At 55.4% G+C, this 25,660-nt stretch overlaps 1 protein-coding gene across 5 annotated transcripts; it reads right to left on the bottom strand.

Annotated features, from left to right (window-relative positions):
* Nucleotides 1-266: 266 nt before the first annotated feature.
* UBXN11 (UBX domain protein 11) lies at nt 267-24,677 on the bottom strand. Of its 5 annotated transcripts, XM_030805054.1 has the most exons (15): nt 24,533-24,589; nt 20,712-20,817; nt 19,590-19,618; nt 18,847-18,945; nt 15,599-15,699; nt 15,062-15,116; nt 14,554-14,630; nt 11,833-11,959; nt 4,138-4,352; nt 3,781-3,858; nt 2,708-2,828; nt 2,486-2,589; nt 1,200-1,273; nt 985-1,125; nt 267-905 (listed from the first exon to the last, which is right to left on the bottom strand). In XM_030805054.1, exons 2-15 carry the CDS (start codon nt 20,780-20,782, stop codon nt 725-727), a joined length of 1,473 nt encoding a protein of 490 aa, XP_030660914.1. In that variant the 5' UTR covers nt 20,783-20,817; nt 24,533-24,589; the 3' UTR covers nt 267-724. The 5 variants fall into 5 exon arrangements, with proteins under 5 accessions (XP_030660914.1, XP_030660915.1, XP_030660917.1 ...); XM_030805055.1 differs by lacking the exon at nt 18,847-18,945 and having other exon boundaries at nt 24,533-24,677; XM_030805057.1 differs by lacking the exon at nt 20,712-20,817 and having other exon boundaries at nt 24,533-24,553.
* Nucleotides 24,678-25,660: the final 983 nt, after the last annotated feature.

Below are 25,660 nucleotides of genomic sequence, written 5' to 3' on the forward strand. Positions count from 1 at the left end.
CCTGGGCAAGGTTGGTAGTTGTGACTGTGCTGAGACTGCTCTGTGGGAAGGGTGGCTGAGCTGTTCTGTCACCTCTGTGTTAGTGCATGTGTTTGGATATGTCTGGCACGCAAATACCTGTATGGACCAGTGGTTTCTGGAGATGGCTGGGTGGGCCACCCTCCAGTTCACATGCATGTGTCCATATCATACTTGTGCCTTGGTGTGTACTGCACATTTGCATGTCTGTCAGTGAGTGTGGCCATCCTATGCGCCTGTGTTGGAGCACAATGGCTAAGTATGAGTGTGTCATGGGAGGTGGGTACCCAGCTGCAGTTCTGCTAGTTTGGGGGCATGGGTCTAGTGGCAAAATGGCTTTGTGTGGTGTTGAAGTGTCCCCACAAGTTGGTGGGTCTGTGCCTGTGCACAGGTAGCTGCTGGCTGCACACGTACACAGTGAGGCTCTGCTGTCCCAGCTGAGAATGTAAACCCAGCTGAGGCCAGCTCCTTCCCCCCCCCTGCATCCCTCCCTTCACAGGATCCACTTAGCCCTCCTTGGGAGAAAGAGGAACCTAGAAGACAAAGACCCAGCAGCCAGGCCCGCCAGCTGGGGCTCGAGTTACCAAGGGGCGGGTCGGCACCGCCCCCTCCCTAGCCCAGCTGGTCCCAGGCCTTTCCTACGTGCCTGGCGAGATGGCCCACCCCTGAGAGCCTGGCGGAGCAGGGGGTTGAGGGGGCGGGCGCTTTATTGGGGACCGGGACTGGGGCCAGGACTGAAGTTCGGGCTGGACTTCGGGGCTTGGCGTGCCCGCAGCAGCAGTGCTGCTTTGGGCACGAGGCCTGCAGCCTGCAGTGTGAGTGCATCATCCTGGTAGAGGGTGGGCGGGAATGTGCTGAAGATCTCAAAAGCAGAGGCATCCATGGCCCTGGGGACCAGGCAGAGCAGATCAGGCTGGGCACTGGGGCCAGAACCCCTCTGTGGCCCCAGCCCTGCCCTGCACCCACCTGGCCTGCGCTAGCAGAGCTCGCACGTCCCCAATGGTGTTGTCAGGCTGCATCATCAGTAGGAAGGCCTGTTCCCCATTCTCAGACTTGATGCGCAGCATGGAGAGCCGGGGTGCCGGCGTGTTGGGCGACTCCCGGCTCCTGCACAGCCCAGAGGCCATCAGCGCTCGGTGACCCAACGCCCCCAGGCCCTCACCTCCTCGTCCTGCCCTCACCTCTCTCGCTCAGCGGCCAAGGTGGGCGTCTCCACCACAATTTCCTGGATACGGGCAGGCAATGGGCAGCAGTTCTGGAAGGTATCAATGGAGGGTGGACAGAGCCCTAGGCCCCATTTGAGTCATCCCCGCAATCCTTAGAGGGACACATCCTTGACCAGGGACAGATGAGACCAGTGAGCAAAGTGGGAGGGGGTGTTCTGTATAAACCAAGGCCACAGGAGAGGCAGTGGAAGGGGAAGAAGGTTCTGGGAGGCAGCCCCGTGGTTCCCCCCAGGTAACCCCCCGTTTCAGTCTAATGGAGACAGAACCCCACACAGATGATGATCAGGCTGGAAGCCTACCCCAGCCTGGGGTCAGGGAAGGCTTCCCTCGGAAAATGACAACTGAGCTGTGACTGAAGGATGAGTGGGAGTCCTTAGAAATGGAATGGGTGCAGGGATATTCCAGACAGCATCAACAAAGATCCTGGGGTCAGGGAAAGCTTCCTAGAGGTGGCGACACATTTGGGCAACTGCCAGCATTATGTGTGGCTGAAGCTGGGGCGCAACTGGACTGGAAGGAAAAGGCTGGTGTGAGGAGGGGCCTGGCAATATAGGACGGGCCTTGAGTGCCAGCATAAGGAAGCTGGCTTTATCTCAAGAACCACTGGAACATTTCAACAGGGAAGGCGGCCTGGAGGATGGTCAGCAGGGGCAGGAGTGGCAGTGGGAGAGACACTCCCAGCTGTCTGGGAGAGACACTCTGGACCCTAGACTAGGGTGGTGGGTGGCGGGAATGCGGAGAAGGGATGCATCTGGGAGAAGTTCTGGGGGTGGACAGACCAGACAGGACTTAGCAATGTGTGGGTGAGGGAGGCAAAGGAGGCCTGAGAAACTAAGGTTTGGTGCCTTTCACAGGTGGACACCTAGGAGGAGAAGCAGAATAGGGAGCGAGGAGACAGAATGATGAGGGCCAAGGAGAGTCTGAGGCAACCACGAAGGGAGTACCCAGTACTGAGGTGGATATTTTGGCCTAGACCTTGATGGGGTGGCCTGGGCCTTGGGCTCGCTCCTGGCCTGGACTCTGACTTTAGCCCTCTTACAGCCAACCCACCTGCCTTCTGGGGCCCAGCCAGTGCCCTCACCAGCCTCACAGTTTCCAGGAGACAGTGGAGCAACAGCTCTGAGGGACTCATCAGGTGCCTCAAGCTTGAGCCTCCAGACAAGACAGGGTTCTGGCTGGCTGGACCAGGGCTGGTGCTAAAGTTCCCCCAAGAGGGCTGGGGGAGTTAGCGTTGGCCTCACCTGCAAGGTGTCCCTGATGGGGCCCCGGATGTCAATCACCTCGCCTTTCCGGATCACAAACTTGGGGAGCCTGTTCAGAAATTTCTCAGCAGTCATCCTGGAGCCTGCAGGGACAGCATTGGGAACCGGGGCCCAGGAAGGACTATGAGTGGTGGTGGAGCCCCCCTGGAGTTTGTTCTGCAGTCCCCCGGCCCCCTGGCTCAGCCTGGGGGCCAAACTCACCTGGGTGCTCCTCCACCCTGTCCAAGGCCTTGTGCATCCGCTGCCTGCCCACCACACGGCCCTCGCCTGGGAAGGGGTCCAGCCCATCTTCCAAGTAGACCTGACTGCGCAAGTCACTCACCTGGCAAAAAAGAAGGGCGACAGCAGCGGGCCCAGCTCTTCAGCCCTTGGCCCCACTTTCATCCCTATTTGCCTAAACACAGGCCAAGGATATGGTCTAATGCAACCCCCATTTTACATATGAGGAAACCCAGGCCTCAGGAGAGCCACAGTTCATACTGCTGTCATCTCCCTCAGCCCTGCTGCTCCTGTAAGCACCCCATCCACGCCAGCTGAAGCTGCGGTACTGACCCCTCCTTGGAGACCCCCCTCTCAGGAGCCTACCGTGAAGGCAGAGTGTGAGGGGGTCAGGAGAGGACGAAGCCCCTGCTTTTTTCCAGTCTGCAGCACAAACCATCATCGTACATGGAACCTCACTTGCCTCAAGGCATAGCTCCGAGGCCCCCACTGTGGCACGAATGCCTTAAACACCCCCCGTCATGACTCATGCTGTTTCCTGAGCCCTGGTAACACATGCTCCCTCCCTGACACACCCTCAGTGCGGCACTAACCCACCACCCTCTGGAACACGCAGCCGCAAGGGCTCCGGTGGTGGCACCTACCCATGGGGCCAGCTCTACCTTATGTCCTTGAGTCTCAACATCTGTCCCCTCTGCTTTGTATTTGTGGCTCACAGCACTGCCTCCCACCCTACCCAGATAGCTTCAGGAGACTTGGGGGATAGCCGGGCCACTTCTGCAGGGACCCCAGGTTGTCAAGTTGTCCTGAAAGCTGGAGGCAGTGACCCCGCAGCCGAGGCTGTCTCCAGGGTGCCAGCAGAGGGCGCTGCCTGCTGCTCTGTTTCGGGCCTCTCCGCTCCCTTCCCAGCCTGGCTTCAGGCTTGTCCTCCTGAAGGGCATCAGACTGGGGTCCCCCAGGGAGTGCAGTGGCTTCCCCTCAGAATGGGAGGTGCCTGGGGCGGCCCCACTCCCTTCAAAATCCCCAAAGGTGTGGTTTGAGGAACAGCTCATTACCTTAAAGGGGACCCCATTGGGGTACAGTCGCTGGAGCTCTGAGGGAAAGAAGCCATCCAATATGTCTCGGAGGCAGCGCTGCAAGGGGAGAGGAAAAGTGCGGGGGTGGCCTGGGCCTTGGGCCCACCCTGCCCTGCTGCTGGTCTGGATGGCAGGCCCTGGATCCAGGGTCACCCAGTGCCGCACTCTGGAAACATTCAGAGTCCCAAGCCTTGGGAGAGGGGCCTCTGCAAGTCGTGTGTGGGCCTGGGTGCCCCGTGGGGGGCAGGCTAGGCCTGGGGTGAGCTGGCTTCATCATCCCCAACTAACAGTGGGCAGCAGGGACACTAGAGCACCACCCCCCAACACCGCTCCTACCTGTGTGGAGGGATCGTAGAAGGGCTGGAAGGGCCCGTCGAACATCATGATGCCATTCCGGTAGAGCTTCAGTGGGATGGGCTCCAGGGTACGCAGCCGTGCCCCACCGGGCACTGGTGTCACCTGGGTGTCACCCTCTACCACCAGCTCACTAAGATCCTGCAGGCTGGCCAGCAGCCTGTCAAAGTCCACTTCAGGGGGCGCCAATGAGTCCCCTGGCAAAGAGAACAGACACACCTATGAGCCACCTCTCGGCTGTCGTGTCCCTAGCCTCTGTGGCTCCCTCCCAAGCTGGGCAGCAGTCTTAGTGTCTCCTTGACTGACTGCCTGGGGAAAAGGAAGGACAACACTAGATAATAACAGCAGCTGTCTTTTATTGAGCACTTATTTTGTGCTAGGGGTTTACTATCCATATTCCATTCCTACTTCTTACCAAGCCTATCTATAAAGGCTATAATCACCTCCATTTTTTTCAGATGAGGAAACTGAGGGTTAGAGAAAGTTACATGGCTTGTGAGGAACACAGCAGTAAGCAGCAGAAGCAGGATCTGATCCCAGATCTGTGTCAGGCACTGGGTTGGCAGCTGAAAAGCACAGGGCAGAGCTCCCAGCTCTGGATCAAGGCCTTCTGGGTTCAAATCCCAGCTCCTCCCTTCTATCTGTGTGACCTTAGGTCATTTAATGCTTGTGCTGCAGCATTCTCTTCTAGAATGGATGACAGTAGTATCTGCCTCCTAGGATGGCTGTAAGGCTCCAAGAAGTGACCACGTAAGAGCCAGCTTGGAACACGCACCCTGTCAGTGTTTGCTACTGTGCCCAACTCTACCTTGCACACATGGTCCTTACACCATCCCTGAGGCTTAAGGCAGGGGTAATTATTTTTATTTATTTGAGATGGAGTTTCACTCTTGTTGTCCAGGCTGGAGTGCAATGGCACAATCTTGGATCACCACAACATTGCCTCCTGGGTTCAAGCGATTCTCCTATCTCAGCCTCCCAAGTAGCTGGGATTACAGGTGAGTGCCACCACACCTGGCTGATTTTTGTATTTTTAGTAGAGATGGGGTTTCATCACATTGGTCAGGCTGGTCTTGAACTCCCGACCTCAGGTGATCTGCCCGCCTGGGCCTCCCAAAGTGCTGGGATTACAGGTGTGAGCCACCACGCCAGGCTGAGGCAGGGGTTACTTAGATTCCATTTTACACACGAGGAAACAAGCCCACAGAGATGAAAAGTGACTCGTCCCAAGCCACTCAGTGAGAGGAGGAACTGGGAAGGGAGCCGGGGCTGACTCTTAAGTGTGTTTCCCCCACCCATCTGCACCAGCAGGAGAGGGAGGTCAGAAGAGGGACAGATGGCTTTTAGGGAGGATGTAGGGACAGCTGCTGGCCAGAACAGACATGGGACAGACCTTAGGTTGTACAACTATTTCTGGGTCACAGACCCCTTTGAGAAGCTGACAAAGCTCTGGCCTCCTCTTCTGAAAAATGTGTGGCGCATACAGCTGTGCACTGGCTTCAGGGGAGAATACGGAGTGCTGGGGACAGCCGTGATGGATAACAGAGCAGAAAGGTGGAGGGCAGGTAGATGCTGGCTGCGTACAGATCAGGGGTCTGTTCTGTCATCTTTGATGGGACCTGGCCCCCAAGTAAGTCATCTGTTCGGGTGTGCCCTACAACACACCAGTAACTTTTGGGGCCTCGGAGAGGCTGTTTTTCAACAGGACAAGCAGGCTGCGGCAGGATGTGGGTCAGGGCTCTGGGGACCTAATTCCTTTCCTCTCAGTGGTGCAGTGGCTGTACCAGGGAGGTGCAGATGTGTTTCCTGTTGCTTTTGCAGGAGGTGAAATGGTAAGCCCCAGCTGGCCTCCTCCTCTCCCCTACACTTCCTACCGTTGAAGGGGCTATACCTGCCCCCACCCCCTCCGGTGGTTCCTCCATAGTCCCTGAGATTCCCAGGAAAAACTCGCCTAACATAATGATACCAAGACACTATTTTCTTTTAACAACTACCTTAAAAACAAATAGGCAACCTAAAAACATAGCAGAATAGATAATCTCATACAATGCCTGCCTCAACCCCCTTTTTTTTTTTTTTCGAGAAAGGGTCTCCCTCTGTCACCCAAGCTGGAGTATAGTGGCACAGTCATGACACTGCAACCGCGACCTCCCGGGTTCAACTGATCCTCCCACCTCAGCCTCCCAAGTAGCTGGGACCACAGGCAGGCATCACCACACCCTGCTAATTAATTAAAAAAAAAAAATTGTAGAGACAGGGTCTCGCTGTGTTACCAGGGCTCTGTCTTCTTTATAGATGGGGAAAGTGAGGCCCAGAAAGGTCAGATGACATGGCCTGATCAGACCAGACAGAGCCAGGAAGAGCACCAAATACAGCAACTCCTAATTCAATGCTCCTGCCGCCTCCCAGGGCCGGGGGTTTTTCAGGCTGATGAACGTGGGTGGTTGACATGGGATGGCGTGAGACCAGGGAGGATGCCAAGAAACGACAAAAGGGAAGAGAGAAGGTTGCCAAGAAAACGGCCCTGGCCTAAAGTAAAAGCAGGTGGCCCAGGCAGATGCTGGATATGATAGAGTGGAGATGAGACCAGGGGCCAGGAAGAAGGAACCACAGCTCTGGGCAAACCAGCACTGAGAGAATGAGATGGGAAGAGCTACCACAGCAGGGCCCTGTGAAGCCAGTGAGCCCCCACCACCCCACAAGGATTCAACTGAGGCCTGACCCGTGGATGGAGAGAGGTACAGTTGGGGAGTCACACAGCGGGAGGAAGGTCAGAGGGCAAGTCCCAGGTCTGCCCTGAGCTAGCAGCAGAACTCAAATGGAAAGGCACTTCCTCTTTGAGCCACAGCCATCCTTTCTGTGCAATGGGAAGACAAGAACCCTGTACTGCCTGCAAGATTCAGCTGGTGAACCTGTCTGTAAATGACAGCCCTGTGCCAAGCGCCAGGAGACAGGCATTACCATTTCTGTTTTACAGATAAGGAAATTGGGCCGTGTGAGCTGTCACGCCCCAGATCATGCAGCTTGCAGGGCCCAAGTGACTCAGCCTCAGTGCTCAGTGATCACGTAGGCTGCCTCTCAATATTGGTTCTTGGGAGGCTGCTTACTGGGGTCCCTTTTCCAGGGAGAGTGGCCATGCTGGGAGATCACCTCTGAGGCCTCATCCAACTTTGAGAGCCCACGAGCATATTAAAATGAGGAGAAGGGAGGTCAAGTCCAAGCTCTTTGTCCCAACTCCCAAGACCCTTACTTAGCACCCAGCCTCCCCTCAACATGCCCCTCGCCTTGTGCTCTGGTGGGCACTGTAGGGCGCTTCCAGGCTCTGTAACCCTGGGCCTCTATGGGCCTCAGCTTCCTCTTTTGTACGATGAGGACAATAAAAGTTCCCACACTTCACAGGGCTGCTGTGAGGCTTGGAGGAAGCGTTTGGCAGGTGGTGGCTGTTGTTGTCCCTAGCACCACCTACTCATCGCTGGGCTCAAGCTGTGCCCACTCACCCCCACCTCCTCCAAGAAGCCTTGCTAGGAGCCCCCCCAACCTGCCTTGAGGCTGCATGCCTGGAGCCCTTGCGCCCACTCCCTTGGCCCTCATCACAGGCTGCTTTCTGCTTGCTTGTTTGCCTTCCAGCCATGCTGGGCACCCCTTGAGCTCAGGAGCATTGAGCCCTGAGCTAGCAGCAGAACTGAAATGGAAAGGCACTTCCTCTTTGAGCCACAGCCATCCTTTCTGTGCAATGGGGAGATAAGAACCCTGTACTGCCTGCAAGATTCAGCTGGTGAACCTGTCTGTAAATGACAGCCCTGTGCCAAGCGCCAGGAGACAGGCATCACCATTTCTGTTTTACAGATAAGGAAATTGGGCCGTGTGAGCTGTCATGCCCCAGAGTGGCTGGGCCACTAGAAGCAGGGTTAGATCCTCCTCTCCAGCAATGTCTGAGCACCTGTGCTCTGCTAGGCCCTGCCCATCATGGCAATGCCCACGCCCAGGGTCCTGCCATCCTCAGGCTCAGACTCAAGAAGACAGGGCGGCAAACGGCGACAATGGCATGTGTAAGTATCGCTGTGGGGGCTGTGGAGCCCAGAAGAGGGCCAGAGCCTACCATGCTCAGTGGAGAGGTGGCAGCCCCTCACTGCGCAAGTGCCCACGGCACCCCGGCAGCTCACGCGGTGCCGCCCTCCATGTGCCTGCCCTTGACCCTCAGGCAAAGACGGCTGCAACAGGAAGTGGAACCACTATTACCACACATCTGCAAGCCGGGCCCAGCTCTGGGGACTTTACTGCAGTCACTCTGCTCCTCAGAGGAGCCAGTGCAGGAAAGGAGGCCCTGCAGGTCTGGTCCCCACCAGAGCACTTAACCAGCCTGTGGCCTGGCAGGATCTGAACTCAGTCCTGCCGGGTCCCACCTGCAGCTCTCTCTGGCCCCTGCCATTGAGCTACGCACCACCCTGTCCCCACCTCATCGTGTGCAGATGATTGTCCCAATGTGCTCTGATCATCCAAGCCTGGGCACACGGGCATCACAGCCAATCATATGCAGCTACACACCCTTGCCCATGTGCCAAGCACTGGGACATGCATGGCAACAGCTAGGTGACAGTGGCTGTCACAGTTTATTACCACATCCATTCAGGGGCCCTAGGAGCCCGTCAGCACGACTGAGGAGGAAATGAACTCAGAGGGGGTCAGCGATCTGCCGACCTGGGGTCTGACCCGACCTGAACCCTGCCTCAGCCAGAGCTTTTAGCCCCTTCCCTCAAGCAGAGCCCTCCCCACAGAGCAGCACAGCCCACACAGGGCAGTCAAGGTTTGCTGGCGGAGGTTGGATTTGCCCTGAGCTTCAGAGGAGAGGGAAGCAGGCAAGGCACTCTGTGGGGACAGAGCAGGAGCAAAGGCTGGAGGCAGAAGTGCAGGTGGGGAGCGGTCAAGCCAGGTGGCTATGGGGATTGAAGGGCAGGCCCAGGGGCAAGTCACGCAGGCTGCGGAGTCAGGGAGTCTCCAACCCAGACTCAGGAGTGTGGGGCTTGAGAGGAAGGATGGAGGCGTCTGGGGTGCTGGCAGGGAGAGGTGGAGCCATGGAGGGAGGCAGGGACTGACTTGGGTAGGGGAAGTGGGGATTTCAGAGGGGGATGGGAGGGTGAGGATTCTCAGGGGAACAGGGAAGTAGTGAGGAGTGAGGAGCTCAGAGATGCAGAGGGTGGGGGAGAAGTGAGAACCTCAGAGCTGACCAGAGCTCTCAGCCCCGAGGCCCAACACCTGGCCCCAGTGGCGTGTGACCAGAGCAGGACTGTCCCTTTCATGTCTCCATGGACCCTGAAGCACCTGGCACAGCATCCTCTGTGACGCTGGCAGAGACAGGGGGAGAGTGAGCGATCCATGAAGAGGCCAAGCCCCTTCATGGCCCCACTGGCCCTCCTCCCTAGGAATCCCAGGCTCCAGAAAGTTTGATCACCCCCCTGGCTCGGCACAGACGGCCCCGGCTCACCCTCCACGGGCCTCCACCCCAGCGCCTGTGGGAGCCTCTCCAACAGAGGGAGAGCAGAGCAATCAGCCGAGTGTCAGGCCAGCAGGGGCCAGGCTGTGAGCCTGAGGCCTCTGGGCAGGAGCAGGTTGGCACCTGGGGAGAGAGGAACGGGGACGCAGGCGAGAGAGATGTCCCAGGAACAGAAGCTGCTAACGACGAAAAACATGTCATTCATCTGGCAGAAAGAGCCGAATCAAGCCCCCCCCCGGCCCCATGCTAAAAAAAAAATCAAAAAACAAAAGAAGGAAGAGAACGCACGGAGGGACCACATATATGGCCAGGGCCTCCAAGATGGAGGGCAGGGTTTTTCACAAGTTACTTTGACTTGAGGCACTCAGAGCACAACCAACCAAACAGGGCAGAGTAGGAATCCACAGAGCCAGGTCCAGAAACCAGCCATCTGGAAAGGAGCAAGGAGGTCCCCCCTGGCCAGGAGGAAGGCTGCCCTGTAACAAGATGGCAGGCCTACCTGAAGCCTGAACCCAGCCTGCCACACAGGGCCGAGGGTGCGGCACTCGCGGGCCTCTGGCCTCGATCCCGGATACACATTCTCAGAGCACCTGCAGCCACCCAATAGGGCCTTACCTCTCACTCATGCCAGGGGTCCCTCGAGAACTCTCCCCACGACACCCACCCTGGGTTCAGTTAGAGCTTTGGTGTTGGCATGCCTGGGCCTACAGTGCCCTGGGCAGCAGGGACACACTCCCCTTCCTAGCATCACAGGGGCTGCACAGTCCCCAGCTTTGCTGTGTCCCAAGTGGACTCGGCATCTTTCCCGCAGCTGCGCTCCCTCGGGTTACCCCTGACTCCTCCGGTCCTCTCCCTCATGAAAAGACACCAAGGCCACGGACTCCACCTAAATCTCTCTGCCCATCCCTTCTCACCATCCCCACCCTCAAGCTGGGCATCATCTCATCTTCTGCCTCAGTGACCAACTGCCTTACAGTGGGCTGTCAGCCTTAAGTCTTGCCCCTCTTCCCTCAATGAGTCCACAGACTCCCTGAGTGCCTCCCTTTGCCCATCTGTGAAATAGAGTAACTCCTGGCCCCTGTCAAGGCTATGAAGATGCTGGCAGGGCACAGTGGCTCACAACTGCAATCCCAGCACTTTGGGAGGCTGAGGCAGGAGGATCACTGGCATCCAGGAGTTCAAGACCAGCCTTGGCAACGTAGCGAGACCTCGTCTCTACAAAAAATAAAATCAGCTGGGTGTGGTGGCACGTGCCTGCAGTCCCAACTACTCAGACAGCTGAGGTGGGAGGATCGCTTCAGCCCAGGAGGTTGAGGCTGCAGTGAGCCAAGATTGTGCCACTGCACTCAGCCCAGGCAAAAGTGAGACCCTGCCTCAAAAAATGAAAATAAAAATAAAGAAAAAAGAAAATGCTTTGAAAGCTGCAAATGGCTGGGTGCGGTGGCTCACACCTGTAATCCCAGCATTTTGGGCTGCCGAGGCGGGAAGATCACGAGGTCAGGAGTTTGAGACCAGCCTGGCCAACATGGTGAAACCCCGTCTCTACTAAAAATACAAAAATTAGCTGGGTGTGTTGGCACACACTTGTAATCCCAGCTACTCAGGAGGCTGAAGCAGAATTGCTTGAACCCGGGAGGCGGAGGTTGCAGTGAGCCAAGATCGTGCCACTACACTCCAGCCTGGGTGACAGAGCAAGACTCCGTCTCAAAAAAAAAAAAAAAAAAAAAAAAAAAAAGACATGGTAGGGGCCCACAGAACCAGGTGGATTCCGAGGGCCATAAGCGAACCTGGCGAGGGAGGCCAAGCCTGGGAATTTGGGAGCAGCTTCCAGAACAGAGGATCGCTTTTTGTTTTAAACAGCAACAGCTTCCAGATTGGTGGCGTTTTGCAGACTATGTCACCTGAGGCAAATGAGACCTTGCGACCTCTTGTATCTCTGGGTCTCTCACAGATGAGCAAGAGAGAGCAGAGGGGGGACCACGGAGAAGTGGGCCGGCAGGTTAAGTGGTCAGTGATGGAGGCCGAGGCTGCTGCCGCATCATCTCAGGGGCAAGTTGTGGGCTCTCAGGGCGTCTTGGGTCAGGGGCCCGGGCATGAATGAGATAGGCCTCTGGGGAGCTGCCAGCAACAGCAAACTGTTGGAGAATTCCTTTTGAAGAGGGCCTGGGGCGGACGCCCTGCTCTACCTGGCTTCCAGAACTTCTTGGCTGTCATCCAGTCCCTCTCGCCATCCTCTGAGACTGTCTTGCTCTCTGAGTCCTCCTGGTCCATGGGCTCGCCCACCCACTGCAGGCCATAGTCAGCGAGGAACCGCTGTGGGAAAGACGGGGGAGATGCAGGGGCACCGTCAGCTCAGCCTCTTCCCAGGGAAAGACAGTGTCAGCCCAAAGCCCAGGCTCAGTCTGCAGGCGATGGGGCCCCCAGAGCTGACCAGACAAAGGGATGAGTAGGGGGATCTTGCCATTTCCTGGCTGTGACCTTGGAAAGCCACCTCAGCCCCTGGAGCCTCAGACTCCTCCTCCAATAAAATGGAGATGACGGTTCCTGCCACATAAGCTTGTGAGGAGGGCTCAGTAAGATCACTCAGGTCAGCACCCAGCCCATGCGAGGGCTGGGTCAGGTCAGCCTCCTTGGCTGCAGGAATCATGTGGCCTGGCCCAAGTGTGGGAAGGAGGCAGGGCTGAGGGATGTGAACCATGTGCCAGCCTCCCCAGGGCTTGGCCGCATGTCCCCTCTGCCACAGGAAACTTCTGGACTGTCTACATGTCCACACTCTGACTTCTTTTCTCAAGCCACCCTAACCTGGCTCCATCGCCATACCTCTCTGAAACTGCTCAAGGTGCTGCCACCAGCAACCTAACCTACCCGCTGCCACGCGCATGGGCACATTTCTGTCTTTATCTTTCACCATCTGCTAGTTTTCCTCCCATCTCCTGGGCTGTTCCTTTCCAATTTCCTTCACCGTTTCCCCTTCCTATCCAACACCAACTCGTGGGGGCCCAGCTCCATCCACACGCTCTCCCAAATATATACGACAGAACCCAAATTTGTATTTATGCGGATTTCACTCGCGCTCCAGACTCACATTTCCAACCGTCTACACTTGGATGTCTAATGGCTGTGGCTCTTGCCCCCCTTTCAAACCTCTCCCACGCCAGGTTTTCCTGTCTCCAGAAATGGCACCCCCTCCACCTGGGAATCCTCTGTGGCCCATTCCTCCAGGATGACCCACAAAGCCTGTGGTGTCCCCTCCAATTCAGCCTGGAACCCATCCACTGGGTTCCACCTGCTGCCACCACCCTAGTTCAAGCCACCGTCATCTTTCTCCTGGACAATCCGGAGCGGCACCTGCCTCCCCCGTCCTCTCCTCACCCACACCACCCACCCCCACAGAGCAGGGTGGTCTTTTTGTCAGGCCACCTCTCAAACTGAAGCCTTCCAATGGCTTCCCATTTTTTCGGGACAGGATCCAGCCAGCACCACGGGCGGCTCCAATGTGATGAGGCCCCTACAACCTCTTCTCTTTTCCCGTTCTTCTCCTTCCTCCACACAGCCACCGACCACAAGCCAAGTTATGTGGTGGGAAGTGGCACCTTCCCTGTCTAAGGCCTGGATCCTCTTACCCCATTCCCCTCCTCACTCACCAGACATCATGCCCAATGTCACCCCCGCAGGTGGTCCCCCAACTTGCCTCTGTGGTGTCACCCATTTCATCAAGTCACAGCACTCTCTGTACTTGTGTACCTGTGTACTCGTTTGTTCCCCTCCCCACAGACCGGCAGCCTCATGCAGGCGGGGGACCATGTCTGTCCTGGTCATGCTCTGCTCCGGGCCTGCCCCAAGCAGATCCTCCAGATGAGGCTGTTAAATGACTGAAGTGATAACTGTGTGGCGGAGATGCATGCAAGGGCAGTCATGCCCCTGCCCCGAGGCTCTGGCGCAGCCCTCACCGCCTGTGGCCACTGCTCAGGGACAACCGCAGGTATGAACAGCTTGGAGCGGGAAGGGCTCTCAGCTGCAATTGGAGGTTTGCTGCCAAGGTTTTAACTTAGACTGGGACTTTGGAAACCAATTCTGCATGGAGAGGGAGAGAGGCTGAATCCCAGGAAGAACTCCTGGCAGGGCCCATGCATGCCTGGGACCCTTCTCTGTGCCTGGTGTCCCTCTAGTTCCCTTGCTGTTTGAATGGCTGTGTGAGTGGGGGAAAGAAAGGTGACTGGGGTCACTGAGTCCCCAGTGAGCAGAAGTCACAGCCAGAGGCAGCAAATTGCTTAACCAGTTCAGTGCTGGGTCCTGGGTGCACAGTGACAAACAGGAGGAAACTGCTCCCTCCTTCGTGGAGTTCAGAGTCCCACAAGGCAAGAGAGATGAGGCACTGAGAAAGTATGGGATGGAAAACCTACCTAGGAGGCCCAGGGGATGTGACTGAGGACAGTGAACTGACCTGGGGGAGGTGGGGAAACATTGCAGCAGAGGGAACAGCAACAGCACGGCCCAAGGCCCTGAGGTGGGAAGCAGCTCCATGAGGTCAAAGAGCCGGAGGAAGGGCCTCATGGCTGGAGGGGAGAGTGGTTCAAGCTAAGATGAAGAGGCATGCAGGGGCCAGCCCGCAGGGGCCACAGTGAGGGCTGTACAATTCAGTTCAGTGGGAGCCATGATGTCTGCTAAGCAGGGGAGAGGTATGTTCAGAGGGCCCAAAAGCAGGGGTGTGCCCCAGCCCCAGACACCTCCCTGGCTCTTTAAAGTCTGGGCAAGTCCTGGGTAGGGAAATGCAGGGCAGAGCCCCTAGGTGGGATGTGACGAGGAGAGGCCCACAGAGTTGGGCTCGGACCCAGCTCCTGAGGAACGTGCCGTGAAGAGCTGGGGACTGCTGGCTGCCTGCATCCCCCGGGGCCCACCTCTCTCACCTCCATCTCCCTGACCTGCCGCTGTAGCTGCACGCACATCGTCTCCAGTTCCTCCTGCCGCTGCAGGGTTGCCTCGGCTTCAGGGAAAGACAGGGACAGGCTTCAGCTGCCTCAGCAAGACACTGCCAGGTCACCTCTGCCCTGAGGGTCATCTGGAGAAGCTGTTCTGGGGATCCCCCAAGAACTGCCTCTTGGCCCCCCACCTCTCTGGCCTCTCCTCTGACCCCGTGGCGGTGCCTTGATGGGCCCTAGGAGGCTGCCACTCCGCTCAGAGCCTCCTGTCCTCCACACTTCAGACGGGACTCGGTCCCGTGTAGGAGGGCATGGAGTGACTCCAGCACTGTCCTGGATATGCTGCAGCCCCTCTGTGGACTCAGCTGTCCAGACCCTACCAAGCAGTCAGCTTGATGCTCTTGATGCCAGAAGCCATTGTGAAGCTTCCAGGAGCCCTGGGCCCAGGGGAGGTGCCTGACTGGGGGTGCAGGTCAGCCCCCCAAGAGCCACCTACCTGGGTGTGGCCGGAGGGTCTGCACCAGGTCCTCCAGGGCTGCTATCTTCCGATCCTGTAGCATAAGACACAGGGTGAGCACAGGGCCTGTGCTTCCCAAAGCCCTTCCCAGACAGGGAGCTCCAGAACTTTGCCTACGTTGGATGCTGGGGAGCAGCAAGCCCCTGCCACCCTTTGGCACTGCCACTTCTCCTGGACCTCAGATAACCCCTGCAGTTCCTCTGAGGTAGGGAGAGGTGCGGCCCACACCTGAGGACCCCCGCATCTGAGGGTGCCGCGCTCTGCTTGGCAGTCCACTGTGCCACCCAGGCCAGGGTCTACCGGGTCCTGCTCAGCTGAGGTGAAGACCCCCCCAGCCTCTCGGCTCGGGTCACAGGGACCTAGATCAGGCCCAGGCCACACCTGTTCCTCAAACTGGGCAGGTCAGTGGGGAAGATGGTTCTAGAATCACCCGCCCTAGTCCAACTCCAAGCCTCCCCAGCCCAGTCCCTCCACCTCTCAGACTGGCCCCTGGCCCTGTCCCACCTGGAGCCCCACCTTGGACAGTATCTCATCAGTCTGGGCCTTCACCTGCTGCTCCAGGTCCCACAACTTCCTCGTCATGGAGGCCATCAGCTCCGAGTCATGGGATGCAGGGACTGCCAAGCATGCAAAGTCTTTAGAGCCCAGACCTAGAGTCGAGGCTGAGTTGTGGGGGTGCAGGGAGGAGGATAGGGGTCCCAGGAATGGAAATGAAGGTACTGACAGCAGCTCCCACTGGCATCATAGGAACTGTTCTGAACACTTCATGTAGATCAAACCCCTGTAATCCTTGAAACACACCCAAGAGGTAAATGAACTGTTTTAGGAAACTGAGACACAGAGGGATCAAGTAATTTGTCCAATATATACAAGGAAGTGGTGTAACATATGGGTCACATCACTCTGAAGCATCGCCAAAAATTTCACCCTCAATCTAATCGAACCTCCAAATCTAGTGTCCAGTTGGTAGGCAAAACGGCAGATAGAGGAGTGAGGCAAACACCCCACGGGCAAACTGCCAGACAAAGCCAGAATGCGGGGCGTTGTAGAAAACAGTAGCCAGGGTCGGGCGCGCGGTGGCTCACGCCTGTAATCCCAGCACTTTGGGAGGCCAAGGCAGGTGGATCACTTGAGGCCAGGAGTCCGAAACCAGCCTGGCCAACATGGTGAAACCCTGTCTCTACTAAAAATACAAAAATCAGCCGGGCGTGGTGGCGGGTGCCTGTAATCCCAGCTACTTGAGAATCGCTTGAACCCAGGAGGCAGAGGTTGCAGTGAGCCAAGATCGCACCACTGCACTCTAGCCTGGGTAACAGAGTGAGGGGCTCTGTCTCAAAAAAAAAAAAAAAAAAGTATGAAAACGGAAAAAAAGAGAAACCTACAGGAAGAAGCAGGCCTTTTCCTTTTCTTCTCCTAAATACTGTCCTTTCTATGTATGAAGCAGGAACCGCAGCCATCATCCTACAACCACATGAGGCTGACATGTCAAGGCAGGTTCAGTGGAAAGATGGAGAAATCTGAGCCCCTGATGATGTCTTGGAGTCACTGAATTAACACCCCTGGAGCTGCCTCTTTAGGATTTCTTTGCATGTGGGATAACAAAACTTCCTTAATGTTCTTGGTTGAGGAAGGGTTTTCTTTGACTTATAGTTAAATGCATCTTAATTGACAAAGAAACATTTGGGAACTGTCTACACATGGAGTGCAGGTGAGCTCACTGGGGCACAGTGGACACAGAGGAGAATCCAGGCCAGAGGAACATCACATTGAAAAGCTGAGGGCCCGGGTGCGGTGGCTCGCACCTGTAATCCCAGCACTTTGGGAGGCCGAGGCGGGCAGATCACTTGAGACCAGGAGTTGGAGACCAGCCTGAGCAACATAGCAAAACCCTGTCTCTACTAAAAATACAAAAATTAGCCAGGGATGGTGGTGTGCGCCTGTAGTCCCAGCTACTCGGGAGGCTGAAGTGGGAGGACTGCTTGAGCCTGGCAGGTCGAGGCTGCAGTGAGCAGTGATTTGCACCACTGCACTCCAGCCTGGGCAACAGAGCAAGGCGGTCTCCAAAAAAAAAAAAAAAAAAACTGAGGCAAAAAAGGAGGTGGTGATGACAGCTAAGAGACAGAGCTTAGAAGCAGAGGGTAATGGGAGGGCCGCAGCTTGGTGCCTAAGAGCTTGGTGGAGGTCCTGAGAAGGAAGGAGCAGTGGACAGTATAGGACACTGCTGGCAGAGAAGTAAAATAAGACAGGCAAGTCCTCATCTGTTACCTTGGTAGGGACAGATATTGGCTGGGAGAGAGGAGGGGATGACAGGGGGAAGCAGGGAGAGGACACCTGGAGCTTTCAAAGAAAGAACCCGGTTGCCATGGTTACTACTGAAAGTGACCTGGCTGGGTATGGTGGCTCATGCCTGTAATCCCAGCACTTTGGGAGGCTGAGGCAGGAGGACTGATTGCACCTGGGAGGCTGAGGTTGCAGTGAGCCGTGATCGCACCACTGCACTCCAGCCAGGACGACAGAGCAAAACCCTGTCTCAAAAAAAATAAAATAAAAAAGAAAGCTGGCCGTGCGCGGTGGCTCACGCTTGTAATCCCAGCACTTTGGGAGGCCGAGGCGGGCGGATCATGAGGTCAGGAGATCGAGGCCATCCTGGCTAACACAGTGAAACCCCGTCTCTACTAAAAAATACAAAAAATTAGCCGGGCATGGTGGCGGGCGCCTGTGGTCCCAGCTACTTGGAGAGGCTGAGGCAGGAGAATGGCGTGAACCTGGGAGGCGGAGCTTGCAGTGAGCCAAGATCGCGCCACTGCACTCCAGCCTGGGCGACACAGTGAGACTCCATCTCAAAAAAAAAAAAAAAAAAAAAGAAAGCTGACCCCAGCCAGGGTATAAGAGATCTTGGCTTTGTGGTGAAATGGCCGCGGAACCTTAGGCCAGGCTCTTCCTGTCTCTTTTTCCACCTCAACTCCCTCCTCCGGTAAAATGGAGGGCCCGGTGGAGGATCACCAGGCCCTTCCCTACAGCTGGCCTCCTGATGGGCAGCCACCACGCTGAGCACCTCGTGTGACAAGCACTGGCCAGGGGCCTTCCACCGAGGAGCATCTCATCGAATCCTCCCAACACGCTGCCCTCGCTGTTCCCATGCCCACTTCACAGAGGAGGCCTCAGAGACAGAGAGATGCGAAGTTGCTTGCTCAAGATACCACAGCTAGTGAGCTAGTGGAAAGTTCTAACCTTATCCCCAGCATTCCCAGATCCCGCCCAGCACTCTGCACGGCTCATCCCTGCCTGCCCATGTCTCCCCTTTTCTCAGACCTGCTAAATCCCCGCTCTGGGAGGCCACCCTGATTAGCCCCATCCCACTTTAGGTGCCTCCATGAGCTCAGCATTGCCACAGCCCTCTGCCAAGCTAAGCAGACTGTCTAGGCGACTTTGGGCCTTGCCAGAGCCCTGCAGAAGCAGGAAGCTGAGCTCTACCCTCAGGCTCTTCATCCCTCTCTGACCCTGAATCCTGAGCCCACTGATACCACACCTGGTAACTACAACCACAGCCTGGCCTGGGGCTGGGCCAGGCCTCCTGAGCTAAGGGTGGGGCTTGTGTGGCTTTACGCCAAGCCAGGTCCCTGACACGATCAGCCAGGAGTGGAAGCAGCTGCCTCAGACCAAACAGGCGAGAGAAAGGGCCATGCCTCCTCCCCAGGCCTTGCCCTTTCTCTGGGGCCCCCTCCTGCAGCCAGGACCCAGACCCTTCGGGCCTCTGCTCTCACCTTGCAGACTCACAGGGGCCCCTATGCCGCCATAGCAGGAAGGGACTGAGATCTTTTCTTCTGAGCCACGCCCATCACTCAACATGTCCACCTCATCTTCTGCAGACAGGGATGCCTAGGTCACCGCTCTGGGGCCGAGACCCAGAGGAAACTCACGCCCTGGGCCCTGGCCAGCATGACACGGCCTATGCACTGTGCCCCAGGGAGTTTGAGGAGAGAGATTTCACAAGGCTGGGGAGCAAGGATCCAACCAGAATGGGGCTGTTTTGGAGTTTCTTCCAGTCCTGCTCCCAGGGGGACCGGCATGGCCAATGCCATGGCAGGGCGTTGGGGGACAGAGACCCAAAGGCCTGAGCTACAAGAGTCAGGGTGGCAATGTGTGGACGGGCCTCCCAGGAGAAAAGGCTGTCATGCTGGAGGAGGCTGGAGGGGGAAGGGGGGCTGGGTAATCTCTTGGCCCTCACGTGGTTTCTAGGCACACACAGGCCAGTCCCACAGTGGGTCAGGGGGTTCAAATGTGAGTGGCAACATCTGTGCCAAAGTATGGGGCCTCCTAATCTGAGAGCTTCCAGGAGGGAAGCCCAGCCCTCAGGGAGGACAGCGTGGGAGCTGCACACAACACGGTGGAGGCCGCTGCTCCAGCTCACAAGGGCCTTGCTGGTGTGACTTCTCTCCATCGGTCCGACTGTAGGAGGTGCGAGCACATGAGAGGCGAAGAGGGCATGAGGGCGGGGCACACTTACCATCTCCATAGATGCGGATTCCTCGCCTCCTTGGGAACCCAGGCAGGAAGAAGGAAGAAATATAAGTTAGGGCCCCTGGAATGATACTAGGCATAAGGCCCTGGGCACCGGACTTCAGCCAAAGCTCAAAGAGATGGAAGCAGGGCCTCTAACTCCTAAGGACTTCCAGCCCCAAATCCCAGCCCCAGCCTGGGGTGAGACAAGGGACAGGCTTCGAGGTGTCTGACTTCGCCCAGTGGAGAAGGATGAGGAAGAGGTGAAGAGCAGAGTCTTAGGTGGGAAGACTACAAGGCTTGCAAAGCCCATGAGCTCAGCCCCAGCTCTGCTCTGCAAAGGCTGTGAGGCCTGTTGCTTAACCTCTCAGAATCTTCTAGGCCTTAGAATGACTCAAAGTGGGGCCAGGCATGGCGGCTCACACCTAGAGTGCTGGTAATTCCAGCACTTTGGGAGGCCGAGGTGGGCAGATCACGAGGTCAGGAGATCGAGACCATCCTGCCTAACACAGTGAAACCCGTCTCTACTAAAAATATAAAAAATTAGCCAGGCGTTGTGGCATGCGCCTGTAGTCCCAGCTATTGAGGCTGAGGCAGGAGAATCGCTTGAACCCAGGAGGCACAGGTTGCAGTGAGCCAAGATCATGCCACTGCAATCCACAGCCTGGGTGACAGAGCGAGACTTGGTCTAAAAAAAAAAAAAAAAAAGACTCAAAGTGGTATTCCAAAGAGCAAGAAGGAAGAGAGGTAAAAAATGTTTTGAAAACATGAACGTGCTAGAGAGATGTAAAAGATTCCCTTTACTGAACCCCACACAGGGCCTGGCCCAGGATAGGTCCATAGACCATCTGTGTTTGCAGAATTAATCAATGAACAGTGAATGAACAGATGGGATGCCAAGCCACTCCTACAGGGCCCATACCTTACTAAAAGCACAACCCAGTTTCTGCTCAGATCCCAAGTTGGGCGCCCCAGAAGAAGGTATAAGGAAAAAGACAGTGGTCAGGGAAAGCTATGTGGCCCTTCTTTGTATTCCCCAAGACACCAGGAGTCATTGTCCTCTGGCCATGGAAGGATGGAAGAGGATACAGGGGCGGGGACAGAAAGACCCCCGAGGCTGGCTCCTTACCCAGGATTCACAGGCTCCGAGGGCAGGGGCACTTTTCGGGTCTTGCTAAGGGAGGCCAAAGGTGAGCTCATAGTTCTACTTCTAGAATCCAGCTGTCAGGAACTCCCTAAAGGAATGCAGGAAGTCAGCCCTTGGGGACAGAGGGGACAGACTCAGGGCTCCAAGCTCAGGGGGTAGCCTGAAGTTTCTACTTCCCTGGCTACTCTTCCTAATGGGAAGCACTGTCTAGGCAGCAGTACCTTTTGCCTCTTCCACTGTCCCCACAGAGGTTTCTGGAAGTTTCTGTTATCTGCCTGTTCCTCTGGGTATACGGCTCTCTGCTCTGAACTGAGAGACCTTTGGCCTGGTGGTGCTTGGGAAAGGACTGTGAGGGTGGGATGGGATGCAGAAATTAGTCAGAAGCCTGGAATTTTCCCAAACTTAGAGCCTGAAAATGCTACTACCCAGAAGGCTGCCCGTCCATCAGCCAGCTGGGTGACACAAAGCCCAAGTGTCTCCTTCCCTCCCACCAGAAACCAGGTGCCACTCTCAACATCTCAGAGCCAGAGAGTCCAACCCACAGGCAGGATTCAATCAAGACACAGTCCATGTGGGCTGGGCTCGGTGGCTCACACCTGTAATCCCAGCGCTTTGGGAGGCCAAGGTGGGTGGATCGCCTGAGGTCAGTGGTTCGAGATCAGCCTGTCCAACATGGTGAAACCCTGTCTCTACTAAAAATACAAAAATTAGCTGGGCGTGGTGGCGTGCTCCTGTAGTCCCAGCTACTTGGGAGGCTGAGGCACGAGAATCGCTTGAACCCAGGAGGTGGGGAGGTAGCAATGAGATGAGACTGCACCATTGCACTCCAACCTGGGCAACAAGAGCAAAACTCCATCTCAAAAAAAAAAAAAAAAAAAAAAAAAAAAAAGACACAGTCCATGTGACACCAAGGTTAAGATGCCAGGTTTTGCCACTCATGGAGTAACCCATCCTCAGTTACTTTTAGTATAAAATGGGGGTAGTAATAGTACTGGCACAGGCAGGGTTCTGAGCAGATTCAGAGATAACAGAGAAGGTCTAGCCCAGCACCAAGCTCAAAGGAAGCACTGAAAAATGTGAGTTGGGGCTGCTGTTGTTTTTGCTGTTGCTGCCACATAGGAGGCACTCGTAAATGTGAGTTTCCTTTCCTTCCCCCTTCCTTCTGGAAAAAGGAGTGCACCTGAGGGACATAATCGAAGGCTACTACTCTATTCAGTAAATGACCTCAGGTGATCCACCCGCCTCGGCCTCCCAAAGTGCTGGGATTACAGGCATGAGCCACCGCACCCAGCCTGGACCAAATTTTTTAGGACAAATCCAAGGAAGTTCCACTTTGAAGATGTCTGGTTCTGGCCTCAACCCTACTTCTGAAGTCAGTCAGCAAGGGAATCCATGCTGCCTGGAGGCAGCCTCCAATGCCCTCACTGCAGAGTTTGAGAATCATGCCCTGCCCCTTCATGGAAGGAGCCCTCCTCAAGGATCAGGCTGAGTTTCTTCACCCCTACAATCCAGCCTCCCAAATCTGTCCCCACCCTGCCCCAGCCCCTGCCCTATCTGGGCAGCCTCACGGGTTATATGGCCAAGGCTCCCTTCATTAGTTCCCATGTGCTACCAGAGAGATCTTCTTAAAACATAAAGCAGGCCGGGAGAGGTTGCTCATGCCTATAATCGCAGCACTTCTCACCTACAGAAAAAAATTCAAAATTCTTGCCAGGCACTGTGGCTCATACCTGTAATCCCAGCACTTTGGGAGGCCGAGAAGGGTGGATCACCTGAGGTCAGGAGTTCAAGACCAGCCTGACCAACGTGGTGAAACCCCATCTCTACTAAAAATACAAAAATTAGCCGGGTGTGGTGGCGGGCACCTGTAATCTCAGCTACTCGGGAGGCTGAGACAGGAGAACCACTTGAACCCAGGAGGCGGAGGTTGCAGTGAGCAGAGATTGCGCCATTGCACTCCAGTCTGGGTGACAGAGCAAGACTCCATCTCAAAAAAAATTCATAATTCCTTGATATAGGTGACCTGGTCCCTGCTTATGTCTCCTGACCTCATCTCCCATCTTGCTGCCTCCCACACTTGAGCCACCTGAACTGCTAGCAATGCCTCAAATGCACGTGTATCCCCCCTGCCTCAACCTCAACCCCCCCACTCCCAGAATGGTCTCCCCACTCCTACCTGCACCCTTCCCTTGGCCAGCTAACTCTTTTTTTTCCCCTTCAGTTTGTTTTTCACTTATATTCTAGCTTTTTATTTGAAAATTATTATAGATTCACAGGAAATTAGAAAATAGTACAGAAAGATCCTTTGTATCCTTCACCCACCTCCCCTCAATACTTTTTGTTTTGTTTTTTGAGATGGAATCTCGCTCTGTCGCCCAGGCTGGAGTGCAATGGCGCAATCTCGGCTCACTGCAACCTCCGCCTCCCAGGTTCAAGCAATTCTCCTGCCTCAGCCTCCGAAAGTGCTAGGATTACCAGCGTGAGCCACCACACCTGGCCCATCTCTATAATTTTCTTACTTCAAAAAAGTTACATAAATGGAATTATACAGTATGCAACCTTTTTCATAAAACGGCTTTGAGATATAATTCACATATTTCACCTTACAGTGTAAATTTCTTTTTAGTATATTCACAGAGCTGTACTACCATCACAATTTTAGAACATTTTCATCAGCCTAAAAAGACCCTGTACCCTTTAGCAGTCACCCCCCACCCGTTTCCCAGGCAGCCTTAGGCAACCACAAATCTACTTTCTGTTCTATAGACTTGCCCACACTGCACATTTCATATAAATGGAATATATACTAAAATATACTAAAAACGATTGAAATTTACACTTTAAAGGAGTGAAGTATGTAATACGTAAATTATATCTCAATAAAGCTGTCATGGGGGAAAAAAAAACTCCTAAACCAAATCCAACATTTTCGTCAAACTCACTTCCTCCCATTTCCCCCTTCTTAATGGGACCCCATCACCCAACCACATTTTTCTCTCCTTCCTTCCCTCTTAACGCCATCTTTCCTCTTACACCAAACCCTGCAGGTTAAACTCTCTCACATATAGCTGCCCCTTTCCATGGCCACCTTCGGCCGTCCTAGTGGGACCCTCACTGCCCATTCTGAGGGCTGTCACGTGGCCCCCAACTGACTTCCCTACTTCCAGTGTCACTCCAGTCCAGTCCGACACATTGTCTCCACGTTAATCTTCTCCCAGATTACAAGGGCCCCTGAGGGCAAAGGATGCATTTCCTTGTCCGTCCGGGGGGACTCCTGAAGGCAGGGGCATGTCTCTTTCTCCTTCAGATTAGGGAGCCCGGAGAACAGTCGCCTACCTCCTTCACTTTGGGGCTTCCAAGGGCAGGACTGTGACTACCCCTCAAGCCAAAAGCTCCTTAAGGCAGAGTTGTCATCCACTTCAGACCTGGCTCTGAGAGCAAAGCTGTGTACCATGCCTCTACATCTTTGGGACCAAACTCAGTGCTGTGCTTGACTCGCAACATTCTTCTTCACACCTCCTCGGCCTATCCGTCATCCCCAGGGCCCAGAGCTCTGGCGGGGACACGGTCCGGCCCGCTGCCAGGACTCCCTAATGCCCCCAGGACGCGCTCAGGGAGCGACGTCTATCACGACCTAACCCAGCCCTGGAAGCCGTGGCGCCTCCTTCCGCCTCCACGCGTAGCCATGGTAAGCAGGGTCCCGAACCTCTCCTGTGGGAGCCGCGGAGCTCGCAGGCCCTCGGGGCTCGGGCTCCAGCCTGCGTGGGGACTCCAGGGGCAGAAAGGTCTTAAGCCAGACTCACCACGCAGGGCCGCTAGCCGTCCCGCAGCGCCGCCATCTTGTTATCACGCGGTTTCCTAGGCGACCAGACCCGTGCACTTCTCATTGGCTAGTTTGAGGGAGGCCTGAGCAACCTGCAGACAGCGAAGGTGGATATAGTCGCCTGTGCTCGGATTCTATTGGCCCACAGAGTCGGTATTCTTCGCGGGCGAATCCCAGAATGCACCGCTCTGAGCGGACTCCTGGTCGGGGCTGGGGGTGTGGGGGCGGGTCGTTCATACCTTCACGTGCGGGAGGAAGGAGCCTGGGATTAGGTTAATGAAACTGCTGGCTGCCTCTGGACCTGAATGTGTGATCCCGACAGTGCCGCTATTTTGCTAAATTGATCTTGGGGGGAATTATCCCTCTTAGCTTATTTCCGCATATGATCAGTGTTGTAACACGAAGTACTGTAATACTTCGCGGAGGCTGCTTTGAGGATGGATTGCAATGATGCAAGTACTTAATAAATGTTTCTTAAATCTGAGTTTCTGTGACAATTCCTTGACCAGATTGGCGCCCGGAAGGGAGGCCCAAATTCTAGTTCCCTTGTGTAAGAGTTGGGTAAAACGATTTCCCCTCCCTGAGCCTCATCTGTAAAACTGTGTTGGATTAGACTCAGTCACCAAAACAGCTAAAGGCAGTTAAGAGCATGAAGTTTGGGATTAGGAGTCCTGGCTCCTTACTGTGTGTTCTTGGGCACTTTATACACCTTAGTTTTTTATCTGTAAAACAGTGATAATACCTACCCCCACTGGGTTGCGGTGAGGATTAAATAAGGTAATGCAAAGTACACGATTTTAAAGGGGAAAGCCGAAACAGAAACACCTGTAGAGAGCACTTTTTCAAAAACGTTTCCTGCTGTTAATCATCATCATCATCTCTCCACCCTTTCAGCTGTGATGGTCTGGGAGTTTATGATTTCTGACCTCAGGCACTCACTTCTTTGTGCCCAGGTTCAAAAACCCTTTCTCTGCACAACACAAGACTGTTTTTTTTTTTTGGTTTTTTTTTTTTTTTAATTTTCCATTTGACTTTCTAGCCTACCACATTCAGGGATGGGTAGACTCTGCTCACTGCAACATCCGCCTCCCAGGCTCAAGCCATCCTC

This window comes from Nomascus leucogenys, chromosome 24, assembly GCF_006542625.1.
Source record: "Nomascus leucogenys isolate Asia chromosome 24, Asia_NLE_v1, whole genome shotgun sequence".
Classification (NCBI taxonomy): domain Eukaryota; kingdom Metazoa; phylum Chordata; class Mammalia; order Primates; family Hylobatidae; genus Nomascus; species Nomascus leucogenys.

Coding starts and splice junctions, on each gene's coding strand:
- UBXN11 (XM_030805054.1), bottom strand. CDS start 20,782: ATGAGCTCACCTTTGGCCTCCCTTAGCAAGACCCGAAAAGTGCCCCTG. Junction 2,829..3,780: donor CCAATGGGGTCCCCTTTAAG/GTAATGAGCTGT, acceptor CTTTTTTGCCAG/GTGAGTGACTTGCGCAGTCA. Junction 2,590..2,707: donor CAGGGTGGAGGAGCACCCAG/GTGAGTTTGGCC, acceptor CTGTCCCTGCAG/GCTCCAGGATGACTGCTGAG.